General features: G+C 51.3%; 1 protein-coding gene across 1 annotated transcript; it reads right to left on the bottom strand.

The window, feature by feature from the left end:
* Window positions 1-845: 845 nt before the first annotated feature.
* On the bottom strand, window positions 846-11,288 carry CALM3 (calmodulin 3). The gene is made up of 6 exons (XM_082231411.1): window positions 11,144-11,288; window positions 5,120-5,150; window positions 4,576-4,719; window positions 3,602-3,708; window positions 3,222-3,357; window positions 846-2,459 (listed from the first exon to the last, which is right to left on the bottom strand). Exons 1-6 carry the CDS (start codon window positions 11,144-11,146, stop codon window positions 2,431-2,433), a joined length of 450 nt encoding a protein of 149 aa, XP_082087537.1. The 5' UTR covers window positions 11,147-11,288; the 3' UTR covers window positions 846-2,430.
* Between the last annotated feature and the right edge of the window lie 7,503 nt (window positions 11,289-18,791).

The following is an 18,791-nucleotide window of genomic DNA, read 5'->3' as shown; positions in this document are numbered from 1 at the left end:
TCTGCTTCAGCGAGGCTTGTTCTCCTCTATGCTTGGCTATTTTATCTTTAACACTTTCCACCAGTTTTCTTGGGGCAGACAGTATGCTAACAGCATTCCCCCTGCATCCTTTAAAAAAAACCACTAGTGTTACATTGGTTACTTTCTAGTCCTCAAGAACGGAGGGAGGGAACAAGTTATATACTTTAGACCGAAGATCAGCAATTTCACATTTGAGTTCTTTTATAACTCTCGTTGGGTGCCACTGGACACAGTGATTAATCTTACTGTAAACAAGTGGTACAGTGACAATAAAGTATTTCTATCTGTCAATTTTTGTGTTGTCTACTAGGCTTAGAGCATAATTTCTCATCACAACTATCTGCCCCAGTTCCTTAGACTCGCCTCCTGCAAAGGTTAGGTTTAGGCACTGGGATCTGCCTGTATCTTTGGTTGTGAAGAGAGAGGCAAACAATTCGTTCAGCTTTCTTTGCCATCTCCTTACCCTCCTTTCACGGTTTTTTGGCTCCCTTGTCCTCTATTTCCTTCCTTTGCCCACCCAGGATCAATGGTAGCAGCATAAAGAACACAGCTGCTTCTGCTCAAAGTCAAATGATGCTTTCCAACACAAGTAGCTCCAGGCTTATACCACGAGCCCATGGAAGTGGCTCAGCGATTACAACCTTCAGAGGAAAGCTCTTACCAATTTAATTTGTTTTCAAAAAGTTTCCCCAAGGGGAATTTGCTGCATTCGCCCATGGGGAAAAGAGACACTCACATCTTAAGCTGTTCCAGCAACTGTGAAACAAAACAACCGAACGAGGCGGTCCAGTTAAAGGGACAGGGAATATCAAAGCAAACAGCCATTTCAGGTAGTCACTGCATTTTATTGGAAAACATTGATATAATTTTATTTTCACAGCTTGAACTGAACACAACACCACCTGCTTTCAAAGACATTCTTGCTCCAACCTTCCCCACGCCCCCTGCCTAAGTTCTCAGGTGAGATCACTCCACCTCTGCTCAACACAGGAGTGCAGAAGACAGGAAATAATAAGAAGAGGGGGCGTGGTCAAATCCGCCACGGACTGCGCAAAGCACTCTTCTTTCACCCGGTTTCAGGGAAATTCTGCAGCTCTGTTTCGATTCCCCCTCCAAAACTGGTTTTTTTTCCCTCTTCTTCTTTATTTATTTAAATTTTTTTTGGATTAAAAAATAAAAGTGAAAAAAAGTAAAGAGAAGCAAGTTTGCGGCCCATGCTGTTTTGCCACGAGAAAAGGGGGGGCGGGGGGGGGACGGGCGGAGTTAAGGAAGCAACATTGAAAGAGCACAGACACTGAAGCCAAAGGTGCGGCACAAGCGTTCAAACCGAGAGAGCCACTACGAAAAAAATGAAGCGTCGCATGAGGAAGGCGGGGGGGGGGGAGGGAGGGAGAAGAGGGCGTTCTGGCGCAGTTGGCATTCACTCAGCAGCGGCTTCACTGTTTTATTGCGGTTCCGTTCCGACGCCTCCCCCCCTCCCAAACCCCTCAAGCTGCCAATCAAAAGCATTCGCCGTCGCCATACGCGGGGCGACCCCCCCTCCCCGCAAAAGGGGCCTGTGGCGTCAGGTATTTACATAGCAGCTCCAATGTCTGGACACAATGCTTAGGAAACTGTAAGGACATTTACAATTTATACAAGAAGATTAAGAACAAAGACAGAAGTTAAAATTATGGGCGGTTGGTTCGGTTTTGCATGTGTGGTTTTTTCTTTAAAGAGCCAATCGGACAGTTGTCGGACGCTCCCCCCTCCCCCTCTTTTTAACAGCCTCTTCTCCCCACATCATGCTGACGGAGCTCTCTGGAACCCACCTTCAGCCACAGGCACCCCGGCGGTGGGATAGCGCCCCCCCTCCCACGAAAACGAAGGGGGGGAAAACAACAACCCAGTTTCCTCCTTGTACCCCTCTTCGGTGTTCCCTGGGGCAAGACCTTCGGTGGCAACCGCCATGTCAATGCGCACGACCACAGTGCCAGACACATGCAACACGATTAAGAAGGTTTTTGCGCTCTCTCCACCCCCGTCGTGTGGATTCTTGAAAGAAAGAGAAAGAATCTGCGCCCTGGGAGACAGGCCAGCTCTGGCTGCAGAACAGAAGACCCGATGGAAACAAAAGACATCCACAAGGTTGGAGGTTCTCGGGGAGGTTTTTTTGGGGGGATGCACCAGAAGAGGTGGAAGGAAGGAAAGGCGGGGAGGGAGAAGGAGGGAGAGCAAGAAGGAGGAGGGAGAGATGAGTGCAATCATGCAGCTTGGGGAGTTTCTTTTTTTTTCTTTTTAATTGCTTGGTCAGATTTATTCCACAGCCGATTGTTTTGCTTAGAGAACCAGGTTACTTAAGTAGAGAGAGTGTGTTGGAGAAAAGTATCGAAGGAGAATGGGCATTGCCAGCCACCCACTCTGCGGGCTTCACTTTGCAGTCATCATCTGCACAAACTCTGCAAGAGACACAATGTAAGGAAGCAAAGTCAGTACGGCGGTGCCCACACCCTTTGAAGCTGGAAGACTTGAGATCACCTAGTCGCAAAGCTCCCTAGACATCAGCCCAGTCAGCGGTCACAGTTACTTTGGCTTGACATGATTCGACTTTTACACTCGATGTAGTTTTCAAAAGATAAAAGCAAACAGAGCTGTAATAATGCTGTGAACTGTGTCGGCTCCACTCTCATAATGCCTTCATCCAGAGAAAACTACCAGAGGGAAAGTCAAGGGTACCCCCGCCACTGAACACGACCTTAATGTGTACCCTGCTATATTGAACAATGTGTGAAGACTACCGTAGGCTTCAAGAAGCAAAGAAAAATCCCCAGAATAGTACCATCAAGATTTGAGGGGAAGGGCTAAGAAAGCCCTGGTTCTATCCAGCCAAGGCCTGTAAAAAAAAGGAAACTTTAAAGCCTTTGAATACTTTCTGCATATATGTGGACCTCGCTGATGGACTCGGGAGTATTAAATTTGGGGTTATTTCCACACAGCTCAAAACATCTCCCCCTCAACAATGATATATAAAAATGGTTACGGTGCTTCCACGCCACCCAGATGGCTGAAGTCTGTGACACAATTACGGCCCTTGAAAACCAGAAGAGGGCCCATACAGTTCTTTAGAGACCCTCTGCCGAAGCAGAACCTCAATTCTTTCATGCAACGTTCTGGCTGCCAAAACGGCAGCAGGCAAGATGCTGATCCCATCCCCGACTCACCTTCATAGTTGACCTGCCCGTCCCCATCAATATCTGCCTCCCTTATCATTTCGTCCACCTCCTCATCAGTGAGCTTCTCCCCTAGGTTTGTCATCACATGGCGTAACTCTGCTGCGCTAATGTAGCCATTCCCATCCTGCAAGCAAAGGAATCAGTTTAGCAGGGAGCAGCACAGCTAGGCAGCACCTTCCACTTTTATCCTGGCAAATGGCATTTCCTTCTCCATTCTGTATGCTCCAGATTAAGGGAAGGGGACACTGCTGTTTCCTTGCCATTCTCCCTGAGAGTATATGAGGATGCATGGCAGTATTCTGTCCACTCTCCTCCCTCCCCTCCAGAGGGCTCCACTTCCAGAAGGCTCCACTTCTCCACTTCCTCACCTTATCAAACACTCTGAAAGCCTCTCGGATCTCCTCCTCACTGTCTGTGTCCTTCATCTTCCTTGCCATCATGGTCAAGAACTCTGGGAAGTCAATTGTGCCGTTCCCTGAAAACAGAAATGAGAACCAGTAAGACAAAGCCAGCAGAAACCAAAGCAGCTGCAGACTGGGATGCCGAGACCAATCCCAAATAGCCACCCTGGGACAAAGCCAGCCTGGGAAGACTGAAGCCCCGCCTGAAGGGAACCGAACTAGCTGGTGGAATGTGTTGGAGTTGGACACATTATGGCACAAAAGGAGTTCCACACCCCAGCACTGAAACTAGCGCCTGCTAAACGGTCTGCCTGTGAAGCAATCACAAAGAATATCTCAAGATACTGCAGGCGTTACCCAAGTGTTGGTATTTTGTTTTTATTTTAAACATCTTGGACAGTGCAACTTGGAAGGCAGTATATGCACTGAAGAAAGTGAGTGGCATTTTCAAGACATTCATGTTGTGCCCTTCTGTTATCCCTGGAAGGAAATAGGGTGCTACTTCCTATTATTGCTATTATTATTATTATTACTACTACAACAACTATTGACTTTCTGGGTCCATCACAAGCCTTGACCCATCCCCCACTCCACTGTCAGCTAGTACCCTATCAGAACCAGTCCCCATCATTGTATTCATTGGCAACTTAATACATAGGCCAGTCTATGTTAGTCTGGCAAGATCAAATAAATCAGTATCTCTCTTGCTTCTACCTCTTGCCTCTCAGTCACAAAAGGCAGGGAAACAGCAGGGATGGGTGGATGTCTAAGCACAGGAGTCAGAGAAACTCAGTGGGAAAGGTAAACTGTTCCTCTTGTCCATCAAGAATAAAGCTTGCTCCCCAATCTAAGCAACCCCCGCTGAATTTCTGCATAAAGTACTGGCAGAAGCCATGGATCACTTACTCTGCCCAGGCCCCCTTAGTGCTGGGACCACTTACCATCAGCATCAACTTCATTGATCATGTCTTGCAGTTCTGCCTCGGTGGGGTTCTGACCCAGAGACCTCATCACAGTGCCAAGCTCCTTGGTGGTGATGGTGCCATCCCCGTCCTTGTCGAAGAGGGAGAAGGCCTCCTTGAATTCTGCAGGGGGAAGCAGGGTTGATGTAAGCTACACAGAGATCATGTACTTGCAACCAGTGATTATCCTGTTCACATTTTCCCAGGGATTTGTTTTGATCTTTTGTGGCCTTGCCCTCACACCACCACCCAAACCCAGCAGATGGGGAAATTATCTCTCCTAAAAGAACTGTAGTAAGGATTCTGCACTTCAAGGACTACCAGAAAAAAAAAATCCTCCTTCTCTGCAAAGAAGCTCACAAGCTGCCCCTCACCATGTGCATTCTGGCTCAGTTTCAGCTGTAGTTAACCCAGCTTCAAAGCCAGTAGACAAGGGGATGTACTGCTCGCCTTCCCTCAACGTGCAGATCAATTCAGTGCCAGTCGAGTTAATATTTACTGCCACTGTATGCTGAGGACTCACCTGCAATCTGCTCTTCGGTAAGTTGGTCAGCCTGAAAGAAGTGAGAGAGAAAAACACATATAAAATGAAGAGTCATCCCAAGTCAAACCTCTCTACATCTCTTATCAGCCTCCTGGTGGGGAAGCAGCAGAGCCCATGCCATTTTCCACATTACCTGTAAGCCCCCAGCTCAGGTTCGCACACCTTGTGACCTACCAAGCTGGATGTAGTCTCCACCTGCAGTATCCAAAGGGTGTCCTGCTGCCAACCTGCTGGCTTAACCCCCAGTCTCAGTTCTGCAATTCAGGGCTACAGAGCTGAGATTGTAGCAGCAGCCCAATCCACAGAGGGTGAGAAAGGGCTTTGAAGCACACCACTCCTCATACCAGGACAGGCCATGGCCTCTAAGCCTGTCCATCATTCTATTGCTTCCTCCCTACGGTTGTCATTGCTGCCTTCCTTCACCCTGGCTCTCACCAAGAAGTCTTAAACCTGGAGCTATGCACATCCCCCATAATATGGCACAATGCAGAAGAACTGCAGGTGGATGGCGACAGCTGCATCATTGGAACCAGCAGGGCAAAAGATTCCTGCATTGCAGGGGGTTCTCCTAAATGACCCTCATGGTCCCTTCCAACTCTACAGTGCTACGATTTTAAGTCACATGCCGAAACCTAAATGTTTCAGAGCAGGATAGGTGGGTCCTGAATCTCACCGGTTAGCCCGCTTCATTAAACCCCTCAACAGCCAATCTATGCCTGCTTTGCTGAGCACTGACCCAGAGGATTGTGTCCTCTTTAAAGGGATGACCCTTGTGAAATAATATTCTCCTTCCTCTTTCTGCTGGCTTTCAAAAATTGTCAGGAAGGAGCAAATAAACAATTAAGAGCAAGTCAGGAGGATTTTTTTTTTTTTTAGGTGGCTGGATTCTTCATCAAGTAACTTACAGCATCTGCTGAAATACCATAGAAGTTAAGCCTAACACTCTCAAGCCCACTTCCCCCAAGCTTAGCTCTGAGCTAGACACGGCCATCCCCCTTCTGCATCATGCCTATGTTTACAGGAGGCACCAAAAGGCCCTTGAAGCCATGCCAGTTTCAGGAGCGGTGGCAGCACCCACCCACCCGCTGGCCTCTCACAAGTCAGGTTCTGCAATCTAAGCCACAGTGTATCATGACCAGAGAGCAGATGCACCGCAAAAGGTGCAGACAGAGACCAACAGTGCCAGCTGCTTCATGCAGGAAGGACTGAAAAAAAACCACAGGGGTGGGGTCATTAGCTAGTTTGACCATCAAGTACAGAATTCACTGCTACAAGATATGTTGGTGGCCATTTACACAGCCAGAAATAATAATAATAATAATAATAATAATAATAATAATAATAATAATAAATTTTATTTATATCCCGCCCTCCCCAGCCGAAGCTGGGCTCAGGGCGGCTAACAACAATCAAAATAGTCCAACATTCTAAAACATTCATTATAAAATTAATTAAATCAAATAAAAATCAAATTAATGGCAACTATCAAGCAAAATTTTGTGCAGATTGCCAGAGGAGGGGGTCAGGCTGCGCCCTGACAAAAGGCCTGGTGGAATAGCTCTGTCTAACAGAACTGGAAAAGGAACTCAAAGCAATGATTTCTTCCCATTTCCCATGCTTTCAGAAATGAAACCCAAAATGGCATGCCTTCAGTCACAGATAACCTATTTCTGCTGTTTCGTTGTATTTATATTGCAAATATGTGGTTTTTCTGATGTTTTATTTGCACCGTATTAATGTTTTGTCTTTGGGTTTATGCTAAGCTGCCCCAGAATGGAGGAAAGGCAGGATAAAAAAGTACAGACAGTGCAACACTGCAGACTCATTTCTGTTGGTATCCACGACTCGACCTGAGCATTCAATGGCTGAACCCAACCAGTATTCTTCTTCCTTAAAATAAGGCAACATTCAGAAGGCAGTTTTCTGGCTGAATATTATTACAGGAATGTAGGGCTCTGGGATGACAAGGGCAAAGGTTTAGAACTGAATCGGCAAGACACTGGTTCAAATCCTTAATCAGCCAGGGCACTTAATGAGTGACCGTAGGCAAGTTAATAACTGAGCCTACCTTATGTCACAACGTTGTGGTGAGAATGATTAATATCTCAGAAGAATGGTGGGAATAGAAATGCAAATATCATGGCCTAAGGAGAAGTGAGGGTGTTCATCAGCAGTGTATAGGTACTGAGTAAAGTGGATTCCAAGGAGAAGTGAGGCACATTTCCACCTTTGTATTACCACATCATGGGACTTCTGACATCCTGGACAAGAGCACCTCTGCCGCATTCCCCCTTGTCTGGCCTTGCTGAAGTTGGCTGCACCATTCCATCATGCTTCTGCGTTGGCTAAGAAGCAACCTGCAGCTCACACCCATTTCGGTGCACTTGTTTAAAAAAAGGAGTTTTAACATTCTACTTCAGTGCTTTTGGAAGTAAGAGCTGCAAAACACGAGGATCGCTTGGACTCCAGCCTTCACTGCAGTCCCAGCCAGTCCAACACTGCAGCACAGCGAGAGCCAGAGCAGAAGATACAAGGCAAACCTGATACCGCCTGAGAGTCGCTCCTTGCAAAATGCAGATATCACCAAGGACTGCCAAGGGTGCAACATGCAGAAGGGCGAAGTCCGCTGGGGGAGGGGGAGAAGAAGGAAAGCCCCCAATGAAAGTCCAGATGCAGCCATATGAAGTCCTCCCCACGCCCCACATTCTGGGGGGGGGACGGACCCATTTAGGCTTTAAAGCTAGAGGTATTTTTGCAGAGAAACTAATGCTACCCCGGATTAACAGGGGCTCAGTTAAACAGACTGCAGTGGACTTAGGAGCCCTCTACTGTCAGAAAAGGAAACAAGGATGATAAAGCACTTCCAATGCAGTGACAGAAAGTGAGGATCTGGGGAAGGTTTTAATACACTGCACCACAAAGGGTCACATCAATGCAGGAAAGGGTGGGTGGGACCACCCACATCTCAGCCAAGGGAGGAAAAAATCCTCATTTTGAGCTCAGGCACAGAACTGTCAGGGGCAACAGGGCAGGAGGGGGTCAGAACAGCCACCTGACTTTCATCTTGGCCAAAGATTTCTCCAGGGCAAAAGCTTGAACTCTGACATCCCTGTCTAAACTTGTCAGATCGCATAAGCTACACAGGGTCTGCTAGACGAGAGGGAAACGCAAAGAGCAAGAAGAACTGCATTGCTCTTCAGAATCAGCCTTCAGAAGTGGCTTGGCATTTATAATGGCACCCCTACAGGACAGAAGACCAAAGGCTGTGGTAAGACCAAGGAAGGAGAGTCCTGGCCTTCATCCCCCTCCCCAATCAAATCATGCTTTTACCCCCCCCCCCAAATCTCACTGGCCTTTTCAGCATTGCTTAAGATGGCCTACATCTCAATAATTGCTGGAGGGAGAGAGAAAGAGAGAGAGAGAGAGAGATGGTGGCCCTTCAGGGTAGCCAATCTAGATGGCCTGAGGGAAAGATGCTCTGGAAAGTAGGTTAGCATGGCAAGAGCAGCCAGCATGAAAATAATAATCTAATAGCTTCTGGTAGATAAGCCAAGCCGCCAGAGGGAAATGCAGACTCAAACAGGAAGCCACTCTTCTATATTGCAACGGGCTGAGGGAGGCTCCAGCAAGGGACTGAAGGAATTAGTGCGTCATCCACGCGCCGGAAGCTGCAGCAGGGAGAGGAAGATCAAAACTAGAAGGACCCCTGGCTTCATTACAGGAGGGTGGCTCTTTAAAGGCATTCTTTCTCCATTGTGAGCACTCTTCCCACCCACAGACAAGTGACCCTGTAATACTGAGACAACCTGGGCTACTGTACTGTCTACACTGACAAGCAGCGGCTCTCCAGAATTTCAGACAGGAGTCTCTTGCAGCCTTTTTGGGAGATGCCAGGGACTAAAACATGGGTCCTTCTGTATGCAAGGCATGTGGCTCTATTACTGAACCATGGCTCCTCTCCAAGCATCCCTAAGGTCCCCAGGATTCCCTCTCCTCATCACCAGACTACAAAGTAGTCTTCACACTATTCTCTCTTGCCAAATTGTTTGTCACGCTGCAATTAGACCAGAACTACCCCACTACATTTCAAATTATCGTGTTGGATGGCTTCCCCACTTCCCCCCAAAGCCAGTCAGAGGTGAGACACGGAGTGGAATGGTTACTTCCATGCTTTTGTTTGAGTCAGGAGTTTGTCAATTTCCTCCTTGAGGCAAATCAAAGGGGTTTCTGAGGCCCAGGGCACGAGAACATCAGATGCTGCAGCTAAACAGTAACCTGGAAAGCAGACCACCAAGAGCCTCATGGAACAGAAGGACATGCAGGCAATAAAACCTTCATTAAGAAGACAGCTCAAATATATTTGTCAGGATCCACACCCATGTTCTCCTGCATCCCCAAGAAAAGCCTCTCTGCTCTCCCAGATGATGGAAAGTGAATTCTCATCAGCAACCCAGCCCCGCCATTTCCAGCCCCAACACAGCTTATGAGGAGACCATTCAAAAGACCATCAACTCCATGCATTCTCTCTTCAAATCATAATCCTCTCAATACGCTTCCCCCTATCTTTTCTGCCTATTAGATCTTCCACTCCTAGAAACACCAGCCTGACCTTTGAGGGTCCTGTCAGTTCACTTCCTCCAATTCTACACCATTCACTCATCTCACACCAGATACTCTACATGGCCACCTCCCACAAAGGCTCATTGTCTGTCGGCTTCTGAACAATGGGCTACAAAATGCCATCTCCCACACATCCCCTTCAACGAATCACCTCCAGCCCTTTTCCCATGGCCCTCGAGTGTCCCACTCTCAGCAACATCATTCAGCAGCCATCACGTCTCCTTACAGCGCTGTTACCCAAGAGAACATCTCCAGAAACAAGACCCCTACCCAAAGTACTCCTGAAGGGCAGATCCAAAGGCCTTGTGATGATCAGCTGGCACACTCGGCTACCACCCTTCTCCAGCCCCACCCGCCCTCCTGCCCAATGGCATCCCCCAACCAGGTGGGCCTTCTGCCCAGTGCCCCTGCTGCCATCACCTCCTCTGTTCAGCACCTGTGGTGCTCCCACCCCCACATCACCTCCCACCCCAAAAGCCAAGCTCCCTGAAACCACATCCACACCTGAGCCGAACCCTGCGTTTCTGATCCACTCCCATTAACCCTGCCACCTGCTCCTTGCCCCAATTGCCCAAGAACCTAACCGGCCAGGTAGCCAGCCATTCCGGAAAACCCAGCATCCAGGGCACTTCCTCCCAGCTTTCTTGAGAATCAACGCCAGCGCTTTCTTCCCTTCTCAGCTCTCCCCATCAGCTCTGCACAGCCTCACCCCCTGGACCCCCCCCCCAGCATCAACAACCCCCCCAACACACACAAACTGCTCATCTTATCACATTTCGCCTCTCCCCTTCGTGCTTCTTCGGAAGGAAAGCTCAGGAGAGGGGGGAATGAGATCAGCCTCCCCCCCACGCCTCGCCTCTCTCGCTGCCCCACTCATCCCAGCCCCCAAATGCTCATTGCACCCCCTTCACTCCGTAGGAGGGGCGTCCTAAGCCTCCCCTCAAAAAAAACCCTCCCCTGCAGTCAAGCTGGCACCCCAAAAACCATGCGCTCAACCTGCCCCCCTCCTCCCCACATCTGCTTCCTCCCCAGCTCCGATCACTCACCCCCCCAAAAAAAACCACCTCCCCCAACCAGTGCTCCCCCATCTGCAACCCAGGACTTGCACGCGCTGCCCCCCCATGTGCCCTGCAGTGCGGCGACCCCCCCCTATTTGACTCTGCACCCCCCCCACAAGCATTTCACTGGCGCCATTTCTCCCCTGCGCCCCCCCATTAACACCCCCACACACACACAATAAAACCAATGGGGCACTTACCTGGCCCCCTCCTCAGAGACCCTCGGCCCCCTCCCCCCTCATACAGCCCCCCTCCATTAACCCCTTCCCCCCTCGCCCCCACCCCCCCTCCCTCAATTAACCCCTCAGGCGCCCGCGCCCCTCACCATGGCCGGGTCCGGGTGGCGACAGCAGCTGGAGCGTCGAGAGGCTTCGCGGAGCAGCGGCGGCGATGTGGGGAAGGGAGGTGGGAGCAGCACTAGCCGGAACCCGCTGCGGGCCGCCTCACGCACACACACGGCGCGAGAGGGATCCCTCCGCCAACGGCCGCCAGGGAAGCGCCCCGCCCCCTTCCTTCTCCCCGCATTCCGCGCGCCTGAGCTGCTCTCGGCCGCCGCGCAAGCCCCGCCCACTTCCCCGCCCCTTTGCGGGGTGGGGTGGGGTGAAGAAGAGGGGGACTATTTTCCCTCTCTCTTTTTTTCCCGCCCGTCGCCGCTTTTTCACTCGTCCGCCCCTCCCTCGAACCGCCTTCCAGCGGAAGGACACAGTATTGTGACGACGCGCTTGTGACGCGCGTCCCCATTGGCTGGGGAGCGAGGCGCAGGATGAGACTGCCGCGGCCATTGGTCGCCTCTCACCTGCAATGCGTCAAAATCGGAGCGGGCCATGTCGGAGCGGGAAAGAGGGGGGGTGGAGGGAGGAACCAAATCGGGAGGAATGGGCGGAAAGGCAGGGTAGCCAGCGGGGCAGCGGGATGCTTGTTTCGTGGGTTTCAGGGAGGAAGGCAGCCGCTCGTGCTCTTTCGAATGGTACAAGCCAACTACCCCCCCCCACTCCCAGCACAAATAGATCAATCTGGGCATAGGGGGCGGAGCCACACAAAAACCCAGGCAGGCAATAGCCCCGCCACCTTCATGCAGCCACGCGCTCATCGCAATCCGATAGGCCACACCCCTGTCCCTGGCCACGCCCCATTCCATGTTTCCCCGCCCCTTTCCGCTCCCAAACTTTTTACCTGCAATTTTTTCCCTAGCCTGGTGCGTTTCCTTTTGCTACGTGGAAGAGACTGGGTGTTAACAGCCGCAGTTTTCCCCACGCAGGGCAATGCAGTGATGGTCGGGCGCTTTACCTGTTCAACTGCAGCCTGTCAATGAAGAAGTTGAAGCTGCAGCTGCTCTCCCTGGCCAGTGTGAGAGCCACTGTGGTGTAGTGGTTAAGAGCGGTAGTCTCGTAATCTGGGGAACCGGGTTCGCGTCTCTGCTCCTCCACATGCAGCTGCTGGGTGACCTTGGGCCAGTCACACTTCTCTGAAGTCTCTCAGCCCCACTCACCCCACAGAGTGTTTGTTGTGGGGGAGGAAGGGAAAGGAGAATGTTAGCCGCTTTGAGACTCCTTAAAGGGAGTGAAAGGCGGGATATCAAATCCAATCCAAACTCCTGGCTTCTCTCCTGTCTGTTGATCTGGCCACATTAGAAATAAAAGTCCACTAACCTCAGTACTTGGGACGCGAGTGGCGCTGTGGTTAAACCACAGAGCCTAGGACTTGCCGATCAGAAGGTTGGCGGTTCGAATCCCCGTGACGGGGTGAGCTCCCATTGCTCGGTCCCTGCTCCTGCCAACCTAGCAGTTCGAAAGCACGTCAAAGTGCAAGTAGATAAATAGGTACCACTCTGGCGGGAAGGTAAACGGCGTTTCCGTGCGCTGCTCTGGTTCGCCAGAAGCGGCTTAGTCATGCTGACCACATGACCCGGAAGCTGTACGCCGGCTCCCTTGGCCAATAAAGCGAGATGAGCGCCGCAACCCCAGAGTCGGTCACGACTGGACCCAGTGGCGTAGCGTGGGGGGTGCAGGGGGGGCCGGGCGCAACATCTGGGGGTTAGGGGGCGCAAATCCACGGGTTAGGGAGCGCAAATCCATGGGTTAGGGGGCGCAAATTACTTGCCTTGCCCCAGGTGCTGACAACCCACGCTACGCCACTGACTGGACCTAATGGTCAGGGGTCCCTTTACCTTAAGCTCAGTATTCCCTGCACAGACTGCCAGCGATTCTCCAGTCAGGGTTTGAGACAACAGGCCCTCCCAGCTCTCTCTACCTGTTAAAAACAGTTTGAATGCATGAAATGTAGATTAGTTCACGCCCCTTCCAACCACAGATACCATCTTTCAGCAGGTGAGGAATAATGTGGTCAGCAAAATGTTCACAAGGAGTTATAGGGAAGTACAGTAGACGGGAACTCTAGAATATCTCCCTATGAAATCACTGAATTTGATCCTCCTTCCTTTCATTATTAATTTTTTTTAAGTGGAGTTTTGCTTGGAGGGGGGAAATCATAAGGAACAGGATCTCAGGCATTAAAATGCATGGGCAACACAGACCTTTGGCTCGCGCTGCTGGAGGGGGTCATATGGAAAGCATCTAACGTTTTGTTTCCAGTCATGCCTCCATGAAATGAAGTGCTCCTAGGGACAAGAGTGCCTCTGAGAACATACAAAAGGCCTTCTAGACATTGCTGAAGTAAGGATCTAGGAAGCTGCCTTCTACTGAACCAGACCACAGGTCACACAAAGCGTTTCCTAAAGTGCGGTATGCATATGTACTCATAGGGGTATGTTAAAAAATTTCAAAGAGTACACAGCAGAATGTTTTATTTTACTTTATCATAGGACTTTTCTTTTACCTCCAGAAAACAATTCAAATATTTGCTGTTGTTGTTTAGTCGTTTAGTCGTGTCCGACTCTTCGTGACCCCCTGGACCAGAGCACGCCAGGCACTCCTGTCTTCCACTGCCTCCCGCAGTTTGGTCAAACTCATGCTGGTAGCTTCGAGAACACTGTCCCACCATCTCATCCTCTGTCGTCCCCTTCTCCTTGTGCCCTCCATCTTTCCCAACATCAGGGTCTTTTCCTGGGAGTCTTCTCTTCTCATGAGGTGGCCAAAGTATTGGAGCCTCAGCTTCAGGATCTGTCCTTCCAGTGAGCACTCAGGGCTGATTTCCTTCAGAATGGAGAGGTTTGATCTTCTTGCAGTCCATGGGACTCTCAAGAGTCTCCTCCAGCACCATAATTCAAAAGCATCAGTTCTTCGGTGATCAGCCTTCTTTATGGTCCAGCCCTCACTTCCATACATCACTACTGGGAAAACTACCCCCAAATTATCTTTCCCCAAAGCGGAATGCAATTATTGTAAGTTTGGGAAACCTTGTTCTACAGAGATTGGCGAGCGCTCTCATGCAGGAAGGCTTTCCCCTGGCCTCCCTGGAGATCGTCCCAAATTTGAACCCGTTACCTTCTGCATGCAGACGCTCTGCCGCTGCACTTTTATCCCTGGGTGACGCCTAACCTTTCAATCAGCAAATTGCTACTTTTTCAAGGGGTTAAACTTCAGGCGAAGTATTTGACAGCCTTCAGTCATTGTTGCCTTGATAACAGGTCACGTTTGTCCCTATTTTACAGACACAGCACAGAAAGGGTTAGTGGCTGAGATGGGGTAAGAGCCGGGAGCCAAGCCAAACACTTCCACTATATTAATCTGAGGATTTTAAAGTCTCGGCATACCTGTACACCTGAAGGAGCGTCTCCACCCCCATCATTCTGCCCGGACGCTGAGGTCCAGCGCCGAGGGCCTTCTGGCGGTTCCCTCATTACGAGAAGAGAGGTTACAGGGAACCAGGCAGAGGGCCTTCTCGGTAGTGGCGCCCGCCCTGTGGAACGCCCTCCCTTCAGGTGTCAAAGAGATAAGCAACTACCTGACATTCATAAGACATCTGAAGGCAGCCCTGTTCAGAGAAGTTTTTAATGTGTGACATTTTAGTGTAATTTTGGTCTCTGTGGAAGCCGCCCAGAGTGGGTGGGGAGGCCCAGCCAGATGGGCGGGGTACAAATAATAAATTATTATTTATTATAATTATTATCTCTGACCAAACTGCGGGAGGCAGTGGAAGACAGGAGTGCCTGGCGTGCTCTGGTCCATGGGGTCATGAAGAGTCGGACACGACTAAACAACAAACAATTATTATCAGCAACTGTGGTATTCAGCGGCATACTGTCTCCAACAGGGGAGGCAGAACATAGTCTTAACCCTTCACAAATTTGTCTACCCCTCTTTTGAAGCCATCCAAGTCTATGGCCTGCAGGAGGGAGTTTCACAGTTTAACTATGCGTTGAATTCAGAAGCATTTCCTTTTCTCTGTGTTCAGTCTTCCAACCCTCAGCTTCGCTGGGTGGCTCTCAGTTCTCGTACCATGGAAGAAGATGAGGAAACATCTCCTTGTCCAGTTCCTGAACTCCATGCATAATCTTACACACCTCCGGCTTGCTCACCTTCCCTCTAAATTAAGGTAAAGGGACCCCTGACCATTAGGTCCAGTCGTGGCCGACTCTGGGGTTGTGGCGCTCATCTCGCTTTACTGGCCGAGGGAGCCGGCGTACAGCTTTCTAGTCATGTGGCCAGCATGACTAAGCCGCTTCTGGCGAACCGGAGCAGCACACGGAAACGCCATTTACCTTCCCGCCGGAGTGGTACCTATTTATCTACTTGCACTTTGACGTGCTTTCTGTTATGTAGTGTAGTTTCACCCTGGGCCAACAGGGGGATACTGTATATAGTTTTCACTCAGGTCTGTAGATAGTTTTCACTCAGGTCCGCGTCCGTTATTTTAGGCGGGAACTCTGAGCTGTTATGGTTACAATGTTGACAGCCGGCTGACTATAAATACAGGCCGGCTGAGCTGTTCGCTGTCAGTTTATTTCCAGCTTACCAGAATAAAAGAGCTACTTGAAGAAATCGCTGTGCCGGCTGCTATGTCAACCCACTTCTTAACACTGGCGACGAAGGTGGGATCGATGGACATCAGAGCACAGCCAGATGCGGCCAGCCTCTGAACTGAGCGAAATCACTGAGCGAAATCACTGAGCGAAATCACTGGGCAGAACCAATTCAGAGCTGACTGTTCTGGCTGGAGCACTGTGTTCCATCCATCGCCCTTCACGCCGGCATCGGAATCATGGCTTCACTTGTGCCTCTACCGCCGTTTGCGCCAGCATCTGAATCATGGGACTCCTACCTCGCTCGGTTCGACTGCTACCTCCAAGCCAACGAGCTGACAGCAGTATCAAAGGATCGGAAGCGGGGCCTATTCCTCAGCCTCTGTGGGCCTGAGGTGTTTGAGACGGCCCGAGCATTGGTTGCGCCTGAAGCAGTCCAGGAAACACCATGGGACACGATCCAAGAGAAGCTCCGCAGCCACTACGCACCAAAGCTGTCCAAGATTGCTGCCCGCCATGCGTTCTACCACCGGAACCAGGCAGAGGGGGAGTCAATCAACAACTACACCACCGCCCTGCGACAGGCTGCAATGCACTGTGAGTTCCGAGACTTAGACGATGCCCTGATGGATCGAATCGTCTGCGGGGTCCGGGACATCCATCTGCAACGGCGTCTCCTAGCCAAGCCAGACCTCACGCTACAGAAAGCCATTGAGGAGGCTGTGGCCTCAGAAGCTGCTGAACGCTCCGCTCAGGAGATCCGCAAGTCCAGCAGCCCGCGTCTTGCTAGGGAGCCAGTTCCGGTGCATCATGAAGAGGCCAGCAGTGATGAGGCATCCTCCAGTGGAGACGATGATGTGCACCAGACAAAGCGGGAGCGCAGGAAGTTCCAACAGAACTCCAAGGGCCAACCGGAATGTGCTGGCTGCGGAGGCAACCATTCCCGTGCCAAGTGTCGATTCAGAGACGCCATCTGTAGGAAGTGTTCCAGAAGGGGCCACATCGCTAAGGTCTGCCGATCGGCTCCATCTGACACCCCCCCTTCATCGACTCGCAAGTCCAAGTCTTCACTCCAGTCTGCCAAGGAAAGTTGTTTCGCTCTCACCAACTGCCGCTGCCCGTCTGGAACCACGATTGGCCAAACCGACTCGTCGACGCGACGCAAGCTGAACGTTACGGTGCTCATTGAAGGAGCTCCATGTGACATGGAGATCGACACCGGGTCTGCCCTGTCCATCGTGTCATGGAGCACCCTCAAAAGACTGGTACCCAGAGTGTCCAAAAGGCAACTCGACTCTCACCGCGTACACGTGAGAGACTACCAGGGAAACGACATTCCCGTGGTAGGCGTTGGCCGGTTCCGGATCGCCTTCAAGGATTTTTCGGGCCTGCTCCGGTTGGTGGTGGTCGAAGGTCAGCGGCCAAGCCTCCTAGGGCTAGACTGGTTTGATGCCCTCGGCCTGGAAATCACCGGCATCAACTGCATCTCTAACGCAGAGACTGAGGGTCTGGTCAAAGACTTTGCCGAGGTTTTTGACGGCACCTTGGGGCAATATACAGGTACGCCCATCTCCTTTAGCCTTGATCCACAAGTCGCCCCCATCAAGCTAAAGCCACGCCGGGTTCCCTTTGCTCTCAAGGCTAAGGTGGACGAACAACTGGACAAACTGATCGCCCAAGGAGTTTTGGAGCCGGTTGACCACGCAAAGTGGGAAACCCCCATCGTCACGCCTGTCAAGCCAGATGGGTCGGTGAGAATCTGCGCTGACTACAAGTGCACGATTAACAAGGCACTTCAGCAGCACGCTTATCCGGTTCCTGTTGTCCACCACCTGCTGCATTCCCTGGGTGAGGGTAAGGTCTTCGCTAAGCTGGACCTTGCCCAAGCCTATCAACAACTGCCTGTCGATGATGCCACTGCTGAGGCCCAGACGATCGTCACCCACCGGGGGGCATTCCGTTGCCGCCGGTTGCAGTTCGGGGTGAGTGTGGCTCCTGGCATCTTCCAAAGCCTTATGGAGCGTCTCCTGCAAGGGCTTCCGGGCGTGGTACCATATTTTGATGACGTCTTGGTGTCTGCAGACTCACACCAGCAGCTGTTCGAGCGCCTCCGTGCCGTGCTGACCAGGTTCCAGGAGGCCGGGCTCAAGGTAAAGAGGGAGAAGTGCCAGATTGCCGTTTCACAGGTAGAGTTCCTGGGCTATCTTATCGATGCCTCCGGCCTTCATCCAACCACATCCAAGATCCGCGCTATCCAGCAGGCCCCCACCCCAAAAAACAAAACGGAGTTGCAGGCATTCCTGGGGCTGCTGAACTTTTATAACATGTTCCTGCCCCACAAAGCCACAGTGGCTGAGCCTCTTCACCGACTCCTTAGCACTAAGACGCCTTGGGCCTGGGGTCATCGGGAGACGGCGGCCTTCAACGCGGTCAAGGCTCTCCTTTCTTCAGACAGTGTGCTGGTACAGTACAGTGAATCCAGGCCGCTGGTCCTTGCCTGCGACGCCTCACCTTTTGGCATCGGTGCTGTCCTTAGTCCAGATGGAAGAGAAGCACCGCTCGCCTACTTTTCCAGGACACTATCTCCGACGGAACGGAATTACAGCCAGCTCGACAAGGAGGCATTGGCACTTGTGGCTGGAGTGAAGAGGTTCCATGAATACCTCTATGGCAGGACTTTTGACCTCATCACTGACCACAAGCCACTCCTGGGCCTCCTCGCTGGTGATCGTCCAACTCCACCGGTCCTCTCACCACGCATGCTGCGATGGACTGTTTTCCTGGCTGCCTACCACTACCGGCTCATCCATCGCCCGGGGAAATCGATGGGCCATGCCGACGCCCTCAGCCATTGCCCTCTTCCAGCATTTGTGGAAGACCCGGCTCCAGCTTCATCGCTCCTTCTGATTGAGGATCTTCCGACAGCGCCTGTATCGGCTGCCACTGTGGCCTCCGCGTCTGCCCAGGATCGCACCATCAGCCGGGTGCTCAACTGGGTGTGGAGGGGGTGGCCACAAGGGCCTTTTGCATCGGAGTTCCAGCCCTTCGCAAC

This window comes from Podarcis vaucheri (genome assembly GCF_965113315.1).
Source record: "Podarcis vaucheri genome assembly, chromosome: 7".
Classification (NCBI taxonomy): domain Eukaryota; kingdom Metazoa; phylum Chordata; class Lepidosauria; order Squamata; family Lacertidae; genus Podarcis; species Podarcis vaucheri.
Note: the sequence above shows the minus strand (reverse complement) of the source record. Positions and strands in the feature narration are given on the sequence as shown.

Excerpts from the sequence above, each read along its gene's own strand:
- CALM3 (XM_082231411.1), bottom strand. Across the intron at positions 4,720-5,119 it reads TACCGAAGAGCAGATTGCAG|AATTCAAGGAGGCCTTCTCC; the intron begins GTGAGTCCTCAG and ends TTCCCCCTGCAG. Across the intron at positions 2,460-3,221 it reads CGGGCAGGTCAACTATGAAG|AGTTTGTGCAGATGATGACT; the intron begins GTGAGTCGGGGA and ends TGTCTCTTGCAG.